Source organism: Schistocerca americana, chromosome 2 (genome assembly GCF_021461395.2).
Source record: "Schistocerca americana isolate TAMUIC-IGC-003095 chromosome 2, iqSchAmer2.1, whole genome shotgun sequence".
Classification (NCBI taxonomy): Eukaryota; Metazoa; Arthropoda; class Insecta; order Orthoptera; family Acrididae; genus Schistocerca; species Schistocerca americana.
Window position 1 is genome coordinate 462,297,121 of NC_060120.1, and position 22,043 is coordinate 462,319,163.

Here is a 22,043-nt window from a genome sequence, read left to right on the forward strand (position 1 = left end):
TGATGACATCTTCATGATCTGGACTCACAGTGAAGAAGAACTCCAGAATTTCCTCTCCAACCTCAACTCCTTTGGTTCCATCAGATTCACCTGGTCCTACTCCAAATCCCATGCCACTTTCCTTGATGTTGACCTCCACCTGTCCAATGGCCAGCTTCACACGTCCGTCCACATCAAACCCACCAACAAGCAACAGTACCTCCATTACGACAGCTGCCACCCATTCCACATCAAACGGTCCCTTCCCTACAGCCTAGGTCTTCGTGGCAAACGAATCTGCTCCAGTCCGGAGTCCCTGAAGCATTACACCAACAACCTGACAACAGCTTTCGCATCCCGCAACTACCCTCCCGACCTGGTACAGAAGCAAATAACCAGAGCCACTTCCTCATCCTCTCAAACCCAGAACCTCCCACAGAAGAACCACGAAAGTGCCCCACTTGTGACAGGATACTTTCCGGGACTGGATCAGATTTTGAATGTGGCTCTCCAGCAGGGATACAACTTCCTCAAATCCTGCCCTGAAATGAGATCCATCCTTCATGAAATCCTCCCCACTCCACCAAGAGTGTCTTTCCGCCGTCCACCTAACCTTCGTAACCTCTTAGTTCATCCCTATGAAATTCCCAAACCACCTTCCCTACCCTCTGGCTCCTACCCTTGTAACCGCCCCCGGTGTAAAACCTGTCCCATGCACCCTCCCACCACCACCTACTCCAGTCCTGTAACGCGGAAGGTGTACACGATCAAAGGCAGCGCCACATGTGAAAGCACCCACGTGATCTACCAACTGACCTGCCTACACTGTGACGCATTCTATGTGGGAATGACCAGCAACAAACTGTCCATTCGCATGAATGGACACAGGCAGACAGTGTTTGTTGGTAATGAGGATCACCCTGTGGCTAAACATGCCTTGGTGCACGGCCAGCACATCTTGGCACAGTGTTACACCGTCCGGGTTATCTGGATACTTCCCACGAACACCAACCTTTCCGAACTCCGGAGATGGGAACTTGCTCTTCAATATATCCTCTCTTCCCGTTATCCACCAGGCCTCAATCTCCGCTAATTTCAAGTTTCCGCCACTCATACCTCACCTGTCATACAACAACATCTTTGCTTCTGCACTTCTGCCTCGACTGACATCTCTGCCCAAACTCTTTGTCTTTAAATATGTCTGCTTGTGTCTGTATATGTGTGGATGGATATGTGTGTGTGTGTGCGAGTGTATACCCGTCCTTTTTTCCCCCTAAGGTAAGTCTTTCCGCTCCCGGGATTGGAATGACTCCTTACCCTCTCCCTTAAAACCCACATCCTTTCGTCTTTCCGTCTCCTTCCCTCTTTCCTGATGAGGCAACAGTTTGTTGCGAAAGCTTGAATTTTGTGTGTATGTTTGTGTTTGTTTGTGTGTCTGTCGACCTGCCAGCACTTTCATTTGGTAAGTCACATCATCTTTGTTTTTTTTATATATATATACTCAAGGTTAAATCTAACTTTGGCTCAGAAGGGGGTACATTATGCTGCCACGGAAGCCTTTGGTCACTTACCTAATAGCATCAAAAGTCTGACAGATAGCCATATAGCGTTTAAAAGGAAATTAACAGTATTTCTTAATGGCAACTCCTTCTACTCATTAGATGATTTTTTGGATATAATAAGTGGGTAATCTCACCAACCCCCACAAAAAAAAATTAAAAATTTGAGTGTCATGTAATATTTTGTGTAATGTAATATCTTATGTAGATACCTTTTATTAACCTGATACGTTCCACATCATTACAAAGTGTCGTATTCATGATCTATGGAACAAGTACTAATCTAATGTCTAATCTAATCTAATCTAATCTAATCTATTAGAGAACTTTACCACGCTGGTAGTGATTCTGTTTCATAAGAAAGTAAATGCACAGTGTTGTGAGAACTACAGAACCATTTCATTAATTTCACATGCTAGCAACATTCTTCTGAATGTCATCCAAGAACAAACGAGAACTTACTTCGATAAAGAAATACCACCAGAGCAAGCTGGGTTTGTGCATAATAAAGAAATGCAATAGCAGATTCTCGGTGTCAGGCAGGTAATTGAAAAATGTAAGGAATTCAATAACACCTTTAGTTCTTTGTTTCTTGGCCTATAGCAAGGCTTTCCACTGTGTTTGATGGAAAGAACTGTGGAGCATACTAGCAGAAATAGGCATTCCTGATCGTCTTATTATGCTTATCAAAAATCTCTACTCTGATAGTAAAGTAATAATAAGACTAGATAAAACTATTTCATACCCTTTTGAACCACATAAAGGAGTTACACAGGGGTGCATTCTGTCACCAGTTCTATTTAATGTTTATAGAGAATAAGTTATGAGGAAAAGTTTTCAGGGCAGGACTGGTGGGATTTAAATTGGAGGATGAAGAACCAGTAATGTAAGATTCACTGATGAAATCACACTGTACACAGAATCACTAGTGGAAATGAAGGAACCACTGGATAGAATTTAGAGAGAAAGTGAAGAACTTGGATTGTCATTTAATAAGAAAAAGAACCAAGATCGCGATAACTGACAGAGGTAAGTCACTAGCAGTCAGAGATGTACTATCTGAATATGGAGAAGTGGATCACTTTGTCTGTCTGGACTCCATGGTTCATAAAGAGGGTGGCCCACACAGGAAATATAATACAGGATTGATCTGGGTAGGGAAACTGCATTGAAGTTGACAGTGATTTGGAAAGACTGAGCCCTAACCAGACTTGCTGAACTGAAAGTGCTGAAATCTCTACCTCTTCTTTTTCTTTATGGCATTGAAACATGAACAATAACTGGAGGAGACCACAAAAGAGGTTATGCTTTTGAGATGTGGATGCACAGGAGGCTGCTGAGAATATCATGGATGGCCAAACAGACCAACAAATCTATCTTTCAAGAACTCAGGTTGGGGAAGAGGTCATCCAGTATTTCTTTCCAGTGAATCCTGCAGTTCTTTGGTCATGTAATTCAACAGTAGGAGGATAACATGGAAAAGATGATCATCCAAGGCAAAGCAAAGCAAAGCAAAGGCAAAGAAAGCTTGCAGGTAATGCCACCACAACAATGGATAGATCAGATAAAGGAGAAGATACACCAAACATGGGGCCAGCTGCTTTGAGTTGCAGAAGACAGGGGAAAAATGGAGACAGACTGTTAACAGGATTGTGCATTGGGTCACCAATTTTCAACTGTGAAAGAAGGAGTGTTGATGATGAATCAAGGATGTTTGTGCATCAACTGTTTGGCCTCCCCTACCCACTTGTTCCCTTGCCTGCCCAGCTGTTCCTGCACACAAGCAGGAACAGCCTCATCTAAACAAACAAGTAAGAAATATGGAAAGGATAATGAACGAGAAGCACTTAACAGGAAAGCTACTGATTCATGGAGAAAGTGAAGTTAAAGTTAATGAAAGACCCAAGAACAGCTAAAGGTGATTTTAAAGCCAGGAGTAAAGTATTGGTAGAAGAACTGAAGGTTGGAAATTAATGGTTGGGAGGGACAGTGGAATTAAACAAGTCTGACTCCTATAAATAATAATTTAGCTGCAAAATGGGAAAATATGGACAGTTCCTGATTTGGACAGATCATCCAGTGATCTGCAAATGTGTAAAATTATGAAACTGACAACATAAGACCAAAAAGACTGTGTTTGAGAATAATGCTCCTCACAGACAAACAGCAATGAAAATGACCCTTAGTGAAATGCACAATTGCAAAAATGCAACCGGTGTAGATAAATTTTTGCAGTTTTGATACACAGAATCTGGCCTTGTGATTTAATTGCATGATCATAATTTGAATGCAAACCCTTTGCTCCCACATAGTTGCCTAGAAAAACACATTGGGGGAAAGTACATTTCTAGTACCAAGTTCCTTATAATTTAATAGTTTTTTGAATTGAATTTTCTCACTGATACCATTAAACATGATTATGCTTAGTATCTCAGGGTTGCAGATCCAAATGACAGAGTGAAATACAAGTATTTAGCTCCAGTACAGTACTTTCAAGCAAACCATGCAATATAATGGAATAAAATATCTAATAGTTATGCAGCAGTATGAGAAGAATAATGATAAATTAAATCAAAGTTCTTTGTCAGCAAAAGAAATTATGTTTGAGACTTCAACTTGCTCCTTGTACAATTCTCAGAAAAGGTAAAGGATAATAATAAATGAAACTGTATTCACATGTCAAAACACTTAACAGCACTTGAAGTACATGGAGTAATCAGGAGGTCACACTCGATTAAACAGCTCATTTTGTGGTAGACAGACAGTAGGGCAGCAGATTACCTGCCACTTCAGTGCTTCAAAGTTGTAACTTTGGAGGAGCCACAGCAGCCATAAGCACTGTCTGGTATCACATACAGAAACCTCCATAACATATTAAAACTGCTGAGATTAATGTGGATACAGGAAACTGTTGTTATTTGTTCAAAATATGGGAAATTGTTACTTTACGTGATGAATCACCGTACAAGTTAGTATGCACATGTCGCATGAAGTAATGAACCTCTTTCTTAATAGATCAGTGTAGTGTTGGTATTTTCATGAGGAGCCTGTTTGCATGAAGTAAAATGGAACCAGTGGTACATTTTGTCACCATGTATCACAGGATTTTCCTGATCTATCACCTTGCTCATTTGTTCGCCTACAGCAGCATGTTAAGCACCTACTCATTCAGCATGATGATGCAATACCTCCTCACCTCTGAATTGTCAGCCATTTGATGAAACAGTACAAGGCTGTGAAGAAACTTTGTTGATGTCTGATTTAATCTGACCTCAAACCAGATACATATGATTTTGATATTATTAAAAAGGTTGTGTGCATATTAGAAACCTTCTGTGACCAATCTCTATGAGTTTCAGCAACCTCTGAGTGTCAAGGATCACCATGCCTCCCCAACACATTTGGTGTCTTATGATGTCCATACCACAAGTCACAACTTTGAAAGAAGGAGTGTGATGATATACATTTCTAAAGAGGTGCATCTAATTCAATTGATCGTTAGTGTGTATCAGGTGTTTTTATACTCTGTATGATCGGAAACTGTTATTGTTGTATCTAAATTATGATTATCAAGAGAAGTGGAATGATTTTTTTCTGTCTTCATTTCTGTTAGATGATGGAAGTATACAATAATGAGACAAGAATGTTGAAGATAGGCCCATTTGATTATTCACCTTTGGATGACGCAGAGATGTGGCTGAATCTACCTGATGAAGTTATTCTGCGTTACATGAGCACATCCCCTGAAGTTGAACCACCCCATTTTGTGTCACAGGTCTGTACTGTTTAATAACATTTTATTCTCACTGCTTCTAATATGTAACTTTAAAAGGAATTCTGGTGTGTCAGTACTTCCTGCCATATTGTGATAGTATTGGTTAAAATATTTATGGTTCTTTAGTTGTAAAAAAAAGCTCATTTATTATGTCATAGTTGAAACAATGAGTTTTTGTTCTTGTATTCAGCTTAAACAAAGCTACAGTAAACACTTTACTTGGAAGCATTGTTGTACACAGTCATTTCTCTCTGTAGTATAAGTAAAAACGTAATGATGGAAACTATTTTCCTCCAGTACATAAGCTTTTCTCTTGGCATTCAAATTGTTTGTCTCACATTGTGTAACATGTCAACAGGGGCTCTTCTACAAGTACATGTTATCCTCCTCTATGCTTCTTTTGATCTGTTATACTTCAAAAGTACAAGCCTTGTTGTTGGTTTATTTGTGTTGTTCTTGTCTGACATACTATTTCTACAAGGGGCATTGTAACTTTCATACCACTGGATAGGAGAAAAGACAGGTATCTCAACTTTTTCACATTTATTAGTCCTTCTCCACATAATATCCAGAAAGTTCACGTTTTCTTCCCCTGCAGTGTATAATCTGTGATATACCATGACCGTAGGTCCTCAGTTTGGGTCTGAAAAAATTTTTCAACTGCTGAGATAACTTTACCACTGCTCAGAAAATGTTTCTAGCCTGTGGTTCCTTTTTGAAAGGGAAAGAAATTGCGCAGTTCTAGTTTCTGTGACTGAGGTGAATGTAGTAAGATTTTATAGGTTAGGCATGAACGAAGTGGGACAATTGAGCAGAGTGCATGGACACATGGTTATGCAGAGGTTGCAGACTTTTTTTTGCGATTCTGCTTGATTTCAGGCTGCAGTTGATCGGGAGGTTTCAGTGATGTTGTGTCCCTCCCTGTGTAATTGGTGAAGAAGAGTCGTGGACAATCCCCAAAGCTAGCATCATTTTCCAGGAGCAAACTGTGTCTTTACCTCTTTTTGGTGGATGAGAAATTAGCTGTATTACAGTTGTTTTCTTCTTTCTTTCATTTTTGTATCGGCGAGCTTAACATTCCTCCACTGTGTGGCTGAAAAAACTTGTTTTCTTTGTCCTCACACATTATCAACGTTTCTGCAATAGATGATATGTCCTGTTCTTTTTGAGTGAAATCATGCATGATCTTGTGCACTAAACCTACAGTAATACCAACCTATCTGACAGTTGTTTGAATTATAATGCCCTTATCAGATAACATGATAGTTTTCAGCTTTGTAGTGATCCTTGGCTCCTCCGTCAGTGGTGATCATCTTCAAGATAAATGTCTTCCATATCTATATGACTGCACTGATACAACCTTTTCCACTTGTTCTCAATCTCCCATGCTGGTGTGTGATTTTCATGTGAAATTGATGTTTCGTTATGAATTTCTGTTGTCTTTTTCCTTTTCAAATGCAAATTGAAAATCACTGAATGTGTGCCTATGTTCCTCCCATGACAGCCATCTCACTTTGGTGCGCTACAACACAGGTCTGTAAGAATTAACACAGGTTGGTAAGAATAACATGAACAACCAAAAAACAAACTGTACTTCTAACGCATATGCTTGGATTTCAGTATTGACACTGTTTCTAGGCAGAGGTATGATGTAATGAACTCATATATTTTTTGTGATAACTGCATTGCTAGCATTCTTCACTGACTTATTTAGTGATTTTATTATAAAATCTTAATGAACTTGTTGCTACTGGATGTTTCTGTGATGACAATGATGACACAAACTTTCAAGTATGACGGCATAGAACAGTAGTATCAATCTGAGATAAGTGACGTTGTTCCATAATCAAATGAGCCAAATTTGTGGGATCACTCTGCCATTTCAGTATGAGGAAATATGAATTGTTTGTTCTATGTAATAGATTGTTTTATTTTGTATTTATTTTCTAATATTATAGGGTAAGATAACTTCCACAGTATAGATATAAGTAAGTAGGGATGAGGGGGCAGGAAATTCCAAAACTGCAATATTGTCTTGCAGTTGGCATGATGAGGACACAGACATTGTCATTCAGATTTAAAGATCTGTGAGAGCTCAACTAGTGTTTACAAACTGAAGTGTACAGTGATCACCCATAGCAAATAGTGTTTTACCCAGTTACAGGATTATTAGATGTGATTTGTGTACAAATAGAAACTATAGAAAGTTGACAAGTTTCTTTGGGCTGTGTACTGATGTTGGAGACATTGAGTAGATGGTATGTTTCAAAGACTGTTCATACGCGTATCTAAAATGAGGCAAGCTGGTACTCCAAATGCTGTGACTAAGGAGGATAACAAACTATACAGATGCCTGACCTTGAGAAAATAGTACATACTCATTTGGATGAGGAGCCTTAAATCAAAACTTCATTAGTTGTGCAATGAGAGGCAAAAAGATGGCTAGCCCAAATAATTTAGAGTCCAAGAACAGCATTGTGCATGTCCAAGTTCAGAAGTGCTACTGTACATGACTCTATAAGAACTCCACATCAGTAGAATTACGACAACAACAAGTGTTTCGGATCTGTTTCAATGGCTGGGTGAATATGCTGATGGCTTATAAACATAAAGGATGAGTGTTCAAATCTAAATGGAGTCAATTCTTTTTATTTTATTTATTTAGACATGTGCAGGTAATATTTTAAACCTTAATTCACTACAAATTGTGCAGTTGTAGTCTTTTCTAGGTTCCAAATTCTTTCAAAAGATTCCATTTTATAATAGTCTAATCTTTAAAAAACAGACAAATGGTCATAGGAAAAATATTGAAAATCAATGTATTTATTTATTTGTTTGTTGTTTGGTTGATTGGATTGATTTGATTTGGGTGGAGGGGACCAAGCAGCAAGGTCATCAATCTCATCAGATTGGGGAAGGATGGGGAAGAAAGTTAGCTGTGCCCTTTCAAAGGAACTGTCCTGGAATTTGCTTGGAGCAATTTAGGGAAATCATGGAAAACCTAAACCAGGATGGCCAGACATGGGCTTGAACTGTCATCCTCCTTAATGTGAGTCCCATGTACTAACAACTGCACCACCTCACTCGATGTATTTATTTGTAATTACTTCGACTGCCATCTGGTGTCTATAGTTTTCAGCTAAGAGAAACGTATCAGCCTATTGGTATATGTCATAGATCTGCTTCAAAATAGCTGACTTGAATGTTCATGATCAAATAATTGCTCTCTTTGGAAATGGTGTTACTGCATCAGAGGCAGGATGTCACTATCATGTGGATGCTTCCACAGCAAGGAGATGGATTAGATGATTCAGAGATAATGTTGAGGTAGTGAGATGTCCAATACCTGGAAGACCAAGAGTCTCTGTTTGGAGGCAGGACGAAGAATTGGTCAGGGCAGCCCAGAATGTTATTTTGCCACTCATCTGGGCTTGTTCAGAACAGCATTCAGCATGATGTGAATGTTTCCTGAAAATTTGATCATCCTTGGAACTTGACTTTGGTACCCTGAAGGATGCCTCACTTACCAACATGATAATCACCCATCACACACTAGCATTAGGATTCAGGGTTGGTTTCAAAGGAGAGAGAATATTATTCAATGCCTTCCATGGCTTCCAAAGTCACCTGCTATCAGTCCCATAAAGCATGTGTGGGCTCAGCTTAAGAAGACTCTGCAGGGCAATTGGCCCGACCCTCCTCTGGGAACTGTGAATGCCCTATGGGATTTGGTTCATTCTTCATGGGAGAGAACTGTCATGGATGAGGACCTTTTCCATAGACTTTTCAGTTCTGTGCCTCAAAGGATCCAAGTTGTTCTTGATGCCAATGGCATGTTGACGTGATACTGAAGCTGTAGGTAGCCTGCTATTCATTTTATTTTACTTCATTTTTCTGCAAAAGGCCCACATAGTTATTAGGCCAACAATATTGATTTCGAAATACAAATCTATTGGCTACTGCATTATTTGCATTTTTATGGGAGGTCAGGTGAATATCACCCTCCAAGGAAGATTATTTTTATTTTTGTGGGAGGTCAGATGAATATCACCCTCCGAGAATGGTTATTTTTTTGTTATTGGAGCTCAGATTTACTGAAGAGAATATTGAAAAAAAGTAAAAAAAAAAAATTAATTTAATAACAAAAACTAAATACAATCTCCGCATTCTCATTTCATCAACATGGTGTCTGTGACACATGAATAGCTGGCCACACCTATGGATTTCTGTGACGGGCCAAAAACCGCAGTCCATTTCTGCAGGTATCCCTAACGGATCAGGCCTGCCAATTTGAAGTCCATCTTTTCTCACTAATGTGCAGACCCTGCCTGTCAGATCTAGTGTTCCTGATCTGCCCACGGGCCAGGTCTGTTTGTGTGTGGCATAATGTGGTGGATTTTCGTGGTTTATCCATGGACCCAGGACAGAGGTGCTCCTTGTCAGGCCAGAGACCTGAATAAAACTTCATTGCTGAGAAAGGAGTACAGGTGAATATGTTGTATGAATTTGAAATATACAGTCACATTCACAACAAACTAACCTACATCTTGAATGACCAACTAGAGTTAACAAATCAAATGTCCTTACACAGTTTCATCTAACCTCTACAATTTTCAGGTCACAGGGAGAATACATATACTGTCATAGTAAGCTTAATTAATTAATCAAGATAAAAAACTAAACATTAACTTTCAAAAGAAACATGAAAAAAAGGCTGCAAGTGAGATTCTATCCGATAAATACTACAGCTACCAGCACAGTAAGCTGAAACACTACCAAGGAGGTGCTGATCTCTTCCTTTTAGTGTAATGGTCAAATATGCCTACCATAGGTAAAGAACAAATATTAGAAACAACAGATATTGAAGTACACATCCACTCACTCGTATAAACATCATGTAAAGACTTTAAAAAAATGCCAATCAGCTGACATGTTTCTCTTAGCAGAGAACTATAGAGAGAGACACCAGATGGCAGTCGAAGTAATTACAAATAAATACATCAATTTTCAATATTTTTACTATGACCATTTATCTATTTGTTTAAAGGTTAGACCATTATAAAATGGAATCTTTTGAAATAATATGAAACCTAGAAAAGCTTACAAGTGCACAATTTGTAGCAAATTAAGGTTTAAAATATTACCTCCACAGGCGACTCCCATTAGATTTGAACGCTCGTCCTTAACATTCATAAACCATCAGCCTGTCCACTCAGCCATAGAAACAGATGTGAAACACTCATTGTTGTAGTAATTCTACCGACGTGGAGTTCTAATATTTCAACCATTTGTATGTGCTCGACTAATGATCTTCAAAAGAAATGATACGAGTGAAACTGCAAGGGGTCTTAACATATACTGTATCCTAACTGTTATATTGCTTCTATTTGATGATGTAAACACCAACGTAAAGCTCCACAGACTGCTAGATTTGTGGATACTGACACTTCTGAACTTGGGCGTGTGCAGTGCTCTGTTCTTGTACTCTAAATTATTAAGGCCGGACAATATTTTTATATCATATTATGTATGAAATAGGTGTCACACATGGTACTGTTAGAAATTTAGTATGGGAAGAGCTGCCAAGCACCTGCCATTCATATAGAGAACGAGCTTTAATTTATGCTGACTTCAGACCTTATATCACTTTGAGCCAATATATGCTGCAGCATTGTATTGTTGGTCCTCACTTTCTTGTGTATGTACTTTCCTTGGATGTATTGTGTTGCACTAGAGAGAAACTTTTCAACAAATGTGTGTGTCTTAGAAATCCCCATGTTGTAAAAAGTCACCAACCAGACTGTCAGTGAACTTTTGGCAAGATATTGTTATTGATTGGGTAATAGGCCCACATTTACTTCCTTCTGACTTTTATTTACTCGTGTCTACTCTGTTTATGAGATATGTACTTCCCACAATGTTAGAAATAACCTCATTTCATTTTCATACACACATATATTGCAACTAACTTTGCAATATTGCTAGTGAATATCATTATCCAATGTTTTCAGAAAGATGGATCGAAAGAGGAGGTCATGTTTTGCGGTCAGTTCAATTGCCTGGTGTGGCTCCACTTAATTTCATTTCCTGGGGTCGTATCAAGGGTCTTGTGTGTGCATCATCAGTTGTGACATGGCAAGAATTCTTGTTGTGGTCGAACAATGCCAGGCCTGTTCACATGGGTGTGCAGTTTTTTGTGCCACCATCTAAAGTTATACAAATAAATAAAATTAATGTACAAATATATCTATTTGGATTTATGTCTTAATCAGCAGCCCAACAATAAATATGGATTTTTCTCAATTTCTGTAATAACTTTCAACTTACTTGTTTCAAGACTCCTGCCTCAAAGTGACACACTGGGCCTATTCTATCATCCCTGAAACAGTAAAGGGCCATTAACCATGCACCTGACAGTCTAGCACGTTCATTAATCTGGCATTCCTTCATGCATATTGAATATTTTGGACACATTCAGTGGAATCTGGTAACATTCGGCAGTGGCCAACAATTTCAGGTTGTGTAGTGTGAACAGTTATTTCAGTCACCTGTCAGACAGCATATGTTGTGCGCCAGGTGTCTACAGAAATTAAAAAGTGGTGTTTTAATGTGTAGTCGTGATTAGTGCTGTTCCGTATCACAATTACAGTAATGCTGTGTATTGTTTTGGGGATGCTTTCTCAAACAAGCATCTCTCAAAACAAAGTGGAAGTGAAACGTAAACATGTTGCAATACAACAGAAGCTTGACGTTATTAATCAGACTGAGAAAGGTGAGAACAGAAATAAGATCATGGAAGCATATAAAGATGCTTCTTCAAAAATCTATGATTTAAAAAAAAATGACTGCATAGGTAAAACTATGTTCAATTCCTTTCTGAAAGTATTTTGTGTTAGAGAGAGTGATGAATTAAAAATGGTCAAGATACTGGTGAAATTGATGACACTTGAAAGAAACAGAATATTAAATTACTGAAGAGATCATTGTAACTGGTTTGATAGATCAATAAATATAAGGTTACCATTCAAAGGTCTTCTTTGGCGCAATGTTTAAGTTGCAGGCTGTGATAGAAAAGGTCATGGGTTTGAATTTCATTGTCGGCTAGTAATATTATTTTATCTTTAAATCTTTATCAAAATGACTGATTATTATTATTTTCAATTAATTGGTTTCAGCATAATTTTTTAAATATTTTTGCTCTTCTTTTTCTTCCTATCATTCTTTTTTCATTGAGAATCTGCCTGTGTTGCCTATAACCTGTAAATGAGTTCCAACCAGGACTGTTCATTGGTCAGAATCATGTCAGCCACCTAGCAAAAGCGAGATGTTGCAATTTGCTTTTATCACTGAAATTGAAGTTTTTCTGTCTTGAGTTTGCTTGTGCAGGTCATCTTTAATTGCCATGAGCAAAGCGAGCATGATTAATAATTCTGCTGCAGGTTGCTGCCTGCCATTTTCTCATATACATTGCACATCAAGAGGTTGTGGTAAGGTTAGGAGACAAGTGTAAATTGAAGGTTACAAAACCCATTGCCTGCAGTCATTGGTCCTCTGAAATCAACTTTGGACAGGGCATCTCGCATTCCCACCGTACCTGATGGCAGCAGCTTCCAACATTGCTCCACATTACATGAACAGCATTTCAGCACTTGTGAAGTGACCCATCATGCTTGTGTGTCGCCTTTAACTGAATGGTAGCTGATGTGGCAACACTGTAGCACCAAGTGATAGATGTCAGTTATCAAGTAATTCTAATCAGGCTAAGGGTCACCAATGTGTACATTTCATATGAATGAAAATATTATATCTTGGTGTTAGATGTAGACTATCCTTCTTGTCGGAGTAATTCATATTTACTAGCAACTAATAAACAAATATACTGCAGTGTGGTTATTCATTAATTATACACACTGGTTACAGAATGAAGTGACCTGTGTCATTAGTTGTGTGACCACTAATCAGCTTTATATCATGCTAAGAGCATGCTCCAAATGTGGAGAAAGTCATAAAGGGAAATGTTGTGCACTTCAAGGTGTGATGCTGTGTGTACCTTCCCCCTTACTTTTGTCCATTGCCACACAACACTGTTCAGGTTCTCATACAGTCGTCCAGACAACACAGATGCGGTGCTAACAATTCATAAGCAGCTGGAGGAAGGGAGGCAAACTGTGTCCATGATGGTGTTGGCCAGGATGATGACAAAGGTTCCTTACATCTGCCCCAAATGCTTTGTTTGGACCTGTTTTGACTTTTGATTGAATAATTATACTGTTTGAAGAATTGCTATCAGAACTGCATTCTATGGAAGAAGCTCAGTAACTTTAAATGAGGGCACTTTTAAGACCTAATTCTCTATCTTTCCACCATTACAACCCACTAGTCATTCTAAGACTTTGTCAAATCCAGAACTTTCCTGGGTGAGGGTGTGCCCCAGCCCATGTAACATCACAGAATTCAATATCGTCCTCCATAGTACCATTCTCGCTGCTACAGGCATTTGTAATAGAGTTGGACAGCCACTCTATCTAAGATCCCACATCTAATTCTGCACACTTGTCAGCACTATAGAGTTATGAAAACAGTTTCAGAGCTCAACAGGGGGTGATGAGTATGGAGAGTGAAGTGACCAGAGGTATTAACTTTTGGTTACCCCCCAGAAAATGTGAACCTTGCCAATACTTTGTCCTTGTGGTGTTGTCATTAGCGGAGCAGCTCAATATTTACTGTATAAAAGACTCTTTGTGTATCACTTGTGCTCTTCGATCATTTGCCATATGAAGCTGAAATGTTGAACCCCAGTTACTCCTACTTTCATTCTGAACAAGTATTCGCATGTGCGGTGCATGACAGTAAACATACAGTTTCTCTCATTGTGCCAAACTGATGATGTGCTGCAAATGATTTAAGCTTACTTATTTTATTTTGATAAATAAGTGCAGTACTGTTACCCTGGACAGATGACGTATTTCCTGCCACTCCAGCACAACAAATCAGACAAAAACAACACTTTTGGAGAGATCTTTAATGTGGCATGTCACTGTCACTGCAAATTTTCATAATACACAAATATAAATATGAAAACCACCAAATATAGTATGTTAGGTTTGGAAATACTGAAATCAAGATGACATCTGCTTGATTTGCTTCAATTACCCAACCACAGCACAGGACGCCTGATCTATTCAGTCGGTTACAACATTACTTATTAGTTGTTCAAACATACAAATGCCACCAAAAAATTAAACAAGCAGCACAAATCTAACAGGAATGGTTAATGTCTCAAATTAATGTACAAACAATGTAGTAACAAGCAAAGCCATGCCTTCACATGCATTTAATGGTGAAGAAAGTGAAAGCGTTGGTTTCCCTGAAAGGCACAGAATTGTAGTCACTGGTGATGCCTGCAGAACTCTCTGAAGGAACTATTGCATAACAGTTTTGCGTTGTGGATAAATTCTTTCGAGTGATATGCTTGGTAGAACATGTACTCATCTAGACAATCCACAAAATGTTTGGACTTTTGACTATATCGTGGGATGACACCTCTGATGTCTCAACACATTCTTTCCACACACTGTGGGTGAACAGAACAATCTGTCAGACGTACAAAGTTCCCTCGCATGTACTGAAAAGCTTCAGACCTATAATGTCATCTAACTTCTAGCTGTCACTTATGATCATTTTCCCCAGGAAGAATCTTTAGATTGGTTATTCTTATCAAGGCCTCCTTAGTTCATGCTTGCACAGGCTCAAAGGAGGCTTTCTTGGACCCTCACTGAATTCCACCGAACACCTACTGTCTGATAATTTTACATCCTTTGCTGTGTTTGCTTTTCTCAAATTGCATCTCATCCCTGGTCCCTGTGTAAATTGTTAATCCCCAACTCTGTGTGCACTTGATAGTAGAAGAAAGACCAGTCAGTCACTGTATGCTTAGAGAAGCCAAAATTTTCGATAAGTCTCTCTCTCTCTGTCTTTCCATAATTCGTGTAGATCCACATGGCAAAGAACTCAGAGGTTTTGCTGACATTTGTGAATTACTGAACCAAGTACAGTCCCATACAGTCTGCTTGAATGTGCATTGCATATTGACCATGCAACTCTTTTCCACATTTTCCGTTCTCCCAAAATGTTTCCTCATTCAGCATAAATGTAACCAGTGTGTGGCATTTTGGGCAGTCTATGCTTCATAGGGAGACATTATGGTCCAACATCCAAGATCACAAATTTGCTTTATTCATTCAGTATAATGCAACCTATCCAAGCATGCCTGCATTGCATTCGATTTTGGATAGTAAACAGTACAGTCATAGCACAATTATTTCTTTCACTGTTTCACAACATAATATATTTATATAATTTTCAATGATATAATAATATATATTTCATTTAATACACAGTCATTTGAGTCCCAGCAGTTTAGCTTGGGCTCTTTTGGGCCCAACCTAACGACACCCTGAGAAATCCCAACTTATTCAGAAACAAAACAGCTGAATATTTGTGGCAGCCAAGATTATATATTTCATTTCTGTGTACAAGGGCAACAGGAAAATTTATAATCTTGGTTGTAACTATTACTCAGCTGTGCCAATTTAAGCTGTTTGCTTGGATCCCACCCTAACCACATCCTCATATGTTGTGTAATGTTTGCAGAAAAAAAAGCTCTGTATTTGTGACAACAAATAATATAAATGTCATTACTTCACTCACAACAATTTAAGTTGTTCTGTTACCTCCCAGTCTAACAACACCTTTCAAAATTATGACGTGTAGATCATGACATATTTGGAAAGAACAGCCAAATATCTGTGACAGGAAGGAATATAAATGTCATTGCTTCACTCAGTAATGTAAGCTGTGCTATTACCCTTCAGTCTAAATACACCATTGGAAATCATGAAATGTTGAATTGTGATGTATCTGGAAAAAACAGCAAAATATTTGTGACAACAAAGAATATAAATGTCATTGCTTTGCTTTCAGCAATCTAAGCTGTGCTCTTGGATCCTAGCCTAAGCACACTTTTAGGAAGAAACAGACAATATTATATAGGAAGGCATAGCTTTGTTTGTAACTGTACTGTTGGTCTATTAATCTGAAACATTAATCATTCCTATTTTATTTGTGCTACAATTTTTATGAAATTCAAGGTGTCTGTGTGTTCATGCAATGAAATGTCATGTAGCAGTTGGCTGACTAGGTCACATGTCGTGAGCTGTTGTTGGCTGACAAGATCACATGTTCTGTGCTCTTATTTGCTGACAGAGGCAAATCGAGCAGACACAATCTTGATTTCAGTTTTTTTGAAAGCTAACGTGTTGTATTTAGTGGTTTCCACATTTATACTTGAAAATTCCTGGCAGATTAACACTGTGTGGCAGACCAAGACTTGAACTTTCACAGGCAAGTGCTCTACCAACTGAGTTATCCAAGCGTGACTCACAACCCTTTCTCACAGCTCTACTTTCACCAGTAGCTCATTTCTACCTTCCAAACTTCACAGAAACTCCTCTGCAAAACTTGCAAGAGCAGCACTCATGAAAGAAATGATATTGCAGAGACATGGCAAAAGTAAAGCTGTGCAGAAAGGTCGTGAGTCATGCTTGGGTAGCTCAGTTGGTAGAGCAAAGGTCCGAGTTCGAGTCTCAGTCCAGCACACAGTTTGAATTTGCCAGGAAGTTTTATATCAATGGACACTCTGCTGCAGAGTGAAAATTTCCATCTGGGTATTAATACCTGCTTATTATGAAAATATGCAGTTCCAGTTATATACCACATTAAAGATCTCTCCAAGGTGCTTCATTTTTTATGTGCTTTGTTACTCTGTTGTGGCAAAAGTGCGATATCAGTGTGTAAAACCTTTACAATAAGTCCTTATACCTGAACACCATTGTAAAAAATAATATCATGTGGTACTGTATTCAGAAAATTGATTTTTCGTGTAACTGTTCTCGTCATAGCAATGGTCATCTGCAGTTAAAAATATAGGATGTTTCATAAAGGTTCATACGATTCCACAAGACTATATCTTATGCTTAAGTGAAGATATAAACTTTGGGTAAATTTCAATTTACACATGGGACTGCTAAGCTATTATTTTTCAAAAGAACTATCTCACTTTACTGGGTTATACCCAGTCAGTCCAGGAAGTTTCAAATTGGGATTAATAAATTGTAGAGAAAAGTTAAAATACTGGTTTTAATGTTTCGGGTTTTCTTCATAGTCTCTTCCATAGAACATTCCTACAAACATGTGAAAATGACAGGAAAGTCCATTTTTAAGATGTTCAGCTTGCATCCCACATTGGCTTAAATGTTGATTATGTCCTCAGAGTGCTGACCCTTCATGTGAATTTCTGTACTTTGTCATTTTGTGGTATATTTGTATTGATAACTCCAAGTCTCCTCAGCTCTGATGATACTTTCCAGAAAAGATCTGTCTGCGTTTTGAATTTCAATGAAGCCATGGTATGTGTCCACATGTCATTGTTTTTGTTCTGGCATCAAGATATGTGGGCCAACTTTGCACACACTTTTCCCTTCTTGAGAACATTGTATAGAATGTCGTGAACACTTGATTTATGACCACACGTCCAAATCTGTCTGCTCACAACTGCCTGCTGATGTCTGTCGTTTACAGTTGTCAGTTCAACCTGCCACCATAGTTACTGTGCTGACATTGCTTATGCACCAGGAATGCAATCAGTCTCATAACATTTTAGATGCGTGGGATATCTTTTGTATTCATGCACATATGGCCTTGGGATACTTTTTACAGTTACATTTAGGATCAAAGTTTCCCTAAAGCTTTCACAAATGGTTGGCGTGCACTCTACTTGATGCACAACAAACATCCGGATGATAATTAGACTTGACTCATATTTTTGCAAGCATGTCTGGAGTTTATGCACCCATTGTCGTTAGAGGGGGAGGCACATAGACAATGTTTCACAACTCCTCCTGCCCGCTCCCCCCCCCCCCCCCCCCCCAACACACGCACACACACACACACACACACACACACACACACACACACACACACACACACACACACATATTAACTGAGATCAGGCAACCTTGGAGTACCTTGGTGCATTGCTGTAGGAGGTGCAGTGCTATACTCTTGAATAAGTGAGCAAGATGGCTACATAAGGGAAAACCATACCAGCAACCATATGGGCTGGCAGCTTATGACTGGCCCAAAGTTAAATTTTTACTTTTGGTGCATGAGATAAGAGTTACCCCAAACAGCAATATTCATTCATGTAGAGGATATAGTCTTGTGAAAACAGCTGGATCTTTTTAAACTCCTGTGTTTTACACAGTTGTTGACAGCTTTTTCACCTTAGTTCATAATGAACATTAAATATTCCCATAATATCATAATTTGTTTTCAGCTTTGAAGAACGTCTATTTGCTCATTCTGTGAAATTAGTGTTGTTTTATTAATTATGAGCTGATTATGCAACATTTTGTGATTGCTTCTTGATTCCAGCCTTTTGTTAGGCAGGAAAAGAAATCCAATGCATGTGCAGTGTGAAATCAAAGTAATGTTATTTGCAAGTTTTTAGAAGTATAAGTGTAGTGCACAAATTATAGTGTAACAACAAAAATAATCAATTTTTGGAAATATAATGTTATTGTATAGATAAAAAAATTTACTCACCAAGCAGTGGAAGGAGGACACATGTATAAAAGGTATTAAAATTTGCAAGCTTTTGTAGCCAACTGTCCATTCTTCAGGCAGAAGGTTTGAAGGGGTAGGAAGAAGGGTGAAGGAAAAAAGACTGAAGTTTAGGAAAAGGAGCAGATTGTGGAAAAGTTGCTCAGAACCCCAGCTGAGAGGAGACTTACCAGACGGATGATAAGAAAGACTGATTTTTAGGGTCTGGACCAGATGACATTTGAGAACTTGAGAGCTTAAAGATGGAACATAGGGTAATCTGCGAGACAGAGATTACTGCCAAGACATCATGCACAACTCAATAAGAGCAGAAAGCTAAGTGCATTGTTTGTTCTAGAGATGGGAGGGGGACAGCAAGAAAAGACTGGTCAGAAAATGAATGATGTAGAAAACTAAAAGTAATTGAAAAAAGGAGTAGTTACTGTGAGGAAATGCTGAGACAGAAGAAATTAACATAAATTAAGGCCAGGTGGTTGGCAAGAACCAAGAATGTGCTATTGTGCCAGTTTCCACCTGCAGAGTTCAAGGAAACTGGAGTCTGAGCGAAGAATTCAGATGGCACTTGTGGGGAAACGGGCACTGATGTGTGTTGCCCATATACACCCTATGCCTATACCTATTCATCCTAACTCATATCTTAGTGGTGGTCATGCCGTTGCGAAAGGCATACATAACCGCTGGTATATGATGTGTCATTTCATAGGTGGCTCTCACCAGTTGCAGGGCTGATATAGGTGGTGTTAGGAGTGTGCTAGGGCAAATCTTATACTGGAGACAGTCATAGTGTAGGAACCATAGTGTAGGGAGATGTGTGGAGAAGGGGCATAGGGTCTGACAAGGATATTGCAGAGATTGGGTGGGTGACGAATAGCTATTCTAGGCTTGGTGGGCAAAATGTCAAACAGAATGGGCCTCTTTTCCGGGAACAATTTTAAGCAGTCATAGCTTTGTCAGAGTAGCTGATTAATACATTCAAAACCAGCATAATACTAAGTGGCAAATGGTGTACTCCTATGTTGTTATTTCAGAGGGATCAGCAATACCAGGATTGAAGGTGATGGCCCACTTTTGAACTAGGCTGTTGCGGTCGTTATGTCCAGTGAAGGCTGAGGTGAGAATGGTGCTGACCTGCAGTCCCTCCCTAAAACCTCAGGCCCCTCGCAAGGACTAACACTCATTTCAAACCATGCATCCTCAGATCTACAAACTCAATCATCCTGGGCATCCCATAGTTGCTCGCTTCAAAGCACCTACCAATTGGATATCTGCCTCAGTTGATTTACACTTGCAACTCATATTACAAAGACTTCCCTCCTATACTAAAGACACCAACCATTTCATAGGCATTCTGAAAGCTGTGTCTGTCCCACTTGCTTGTCACCATTGATACCACCTCCCTCCGTACCAACATCCCCCAAGTACATGGTCGGTCTGCTGCTGAACATTTACTCAGTCAGCATCTAGCTGATTCTAAACCTATGAAATCCTTCATGCTGACCTTAATAAACTTTATACATACAGACACCTACTTTATCTTTGAGGGGCAGAGATACAAACAAATCAGAGGCACAGCTGTGGGAATCAATATGGCTCTTTCGTGTGCCAACTTTTTCATGGGCTGCTTGGACAGGACTTTCCTAGGATCCATAAGCCTTCAGCATCTGGTTTGGTTTAGATACATTGATGACCTTGTAAGGGATCTGTGATCCCATGAACATAGATGCTAGTATCCGATGCCTGGGTCGATAGTTGACAGGAGTCGATTGTCGAGTGCTGCAGAAGGCAGTGAGATGAGTGTCGAGTGAGGAATTGTACTGGGGAGTGTGGAGTGAGCAGTGGTGTTAGAGAGACGGGCAAGAATGGTGGTCGAGTGAGTTGTAAACGGTAAAATTCACCGGAGTATGATGAGTGAGCACGTCCCCCTGATCGTCGTGGGGTTGACCTTCACTAATACCGATTCGCGAGTGATATGAAACAGAAAGTGACAAGTGCCGAATTACGTGTTTCATGTCAACCGTGTCGGCCAACAACAACCATGGATTGCAGTGAGGATTGTTGTGGATGTTAACCATCAGCATTGCGTGTGACGAAGCACTGAAAATCAGCCATCAATAAAAAGATATAACCGTAATTAGACGTGTAAGGCGAAGGTAGCAACTGCCTCAGAATTTGTGTGTTAGTGGGAAATATATATCAGTTTGTACATCGCAACCTTTATGGTTCTTAATAATAGACAAACTTTCAATCATTCCACTATTCAGTCACAGAACAGCCGCGCTCGGTTGAAATACCCCCGAAGCCACAGCAGAAAACCGATAGCCTTTCATCCATTAAGCACACGGTCATGTAATCATAATAATTAACTATTTGGTGGCTTCAGTAAATTACACAAAATCCAGTAAAGGAATTTAAACGGTGGTGTTTCAACCTCTTTGCCGTTTGGGCTTATGTTGAGGTTGACCTATTAAAATTCTTGAAATCTCTAAATGCATTCTCCCAATTAAATTTGACATGATCCTATACTGAATCCCACACCATTTTTCTTGATGTTGATTTCATTCTCAGCAAAGGTCAGCTACACAGTTATGTTCACATTAGACCTACTAACAAACAAGAGTATTTACATTTTGACAGTTAGCAACCTTTCCATGTCGAACATTCTCTCACATACAGTCCTAGAATTTGCAGCAAACATGTTCAGATGCAGATTATTTACAGTGATACACTACCATCCTCACTTCAGCCTTCATTGTATCTAATTACCCTACCAGCCTAGTTCAAAAGCAGTTTTCCTGAGCTATCACATCCCATCCTGGTACTGCTGATTCCTTCGAAAAACAACTCAAGAGTGCACCACTCATCACTCAATATTATTGAATGTATTAAACAGCAATTCGACAAGGATATGACTTCCTAAAATCATGCCCTGAAAAGAGATCCATTCTGGCTCATATTTTACCCACCACACATAGAATAGCTTTTTGTCGCCCTCCCAATCTGTGCAGTATCCTTGTCAGATCTTATGCTCCTGCTGCACACCTCTCCCT

General features: G+C 39.1%; 1 protein-coding gene across 5 annotated transcripts in view; it reads left to right on the forward strand.

The window, feature by feature from the left end:
* The window catches only part of LOC124596207 (protein N-terminal asparagine amidohydrolase-like), a 147,525-nt gene that overhangs the window by 122,668 nt on the left and 2,814 nt on the right, over positions 1–22,043 (forward strand). For all 5 annotated transcript variants that reach the window (XM_047135258.1, XM_047135256.1, XM_047135257.1 and 2 more), the window contains exon 7: positions 5,152–5,313. In XM_047135258.1, coding sequence (XP_046991214.1) covers positions 5,152–5,313 — 162 coding nt within the window. The remainder of the gene's footprint in view (positions 1–5,151; positions 5,314–22,043) is intronic.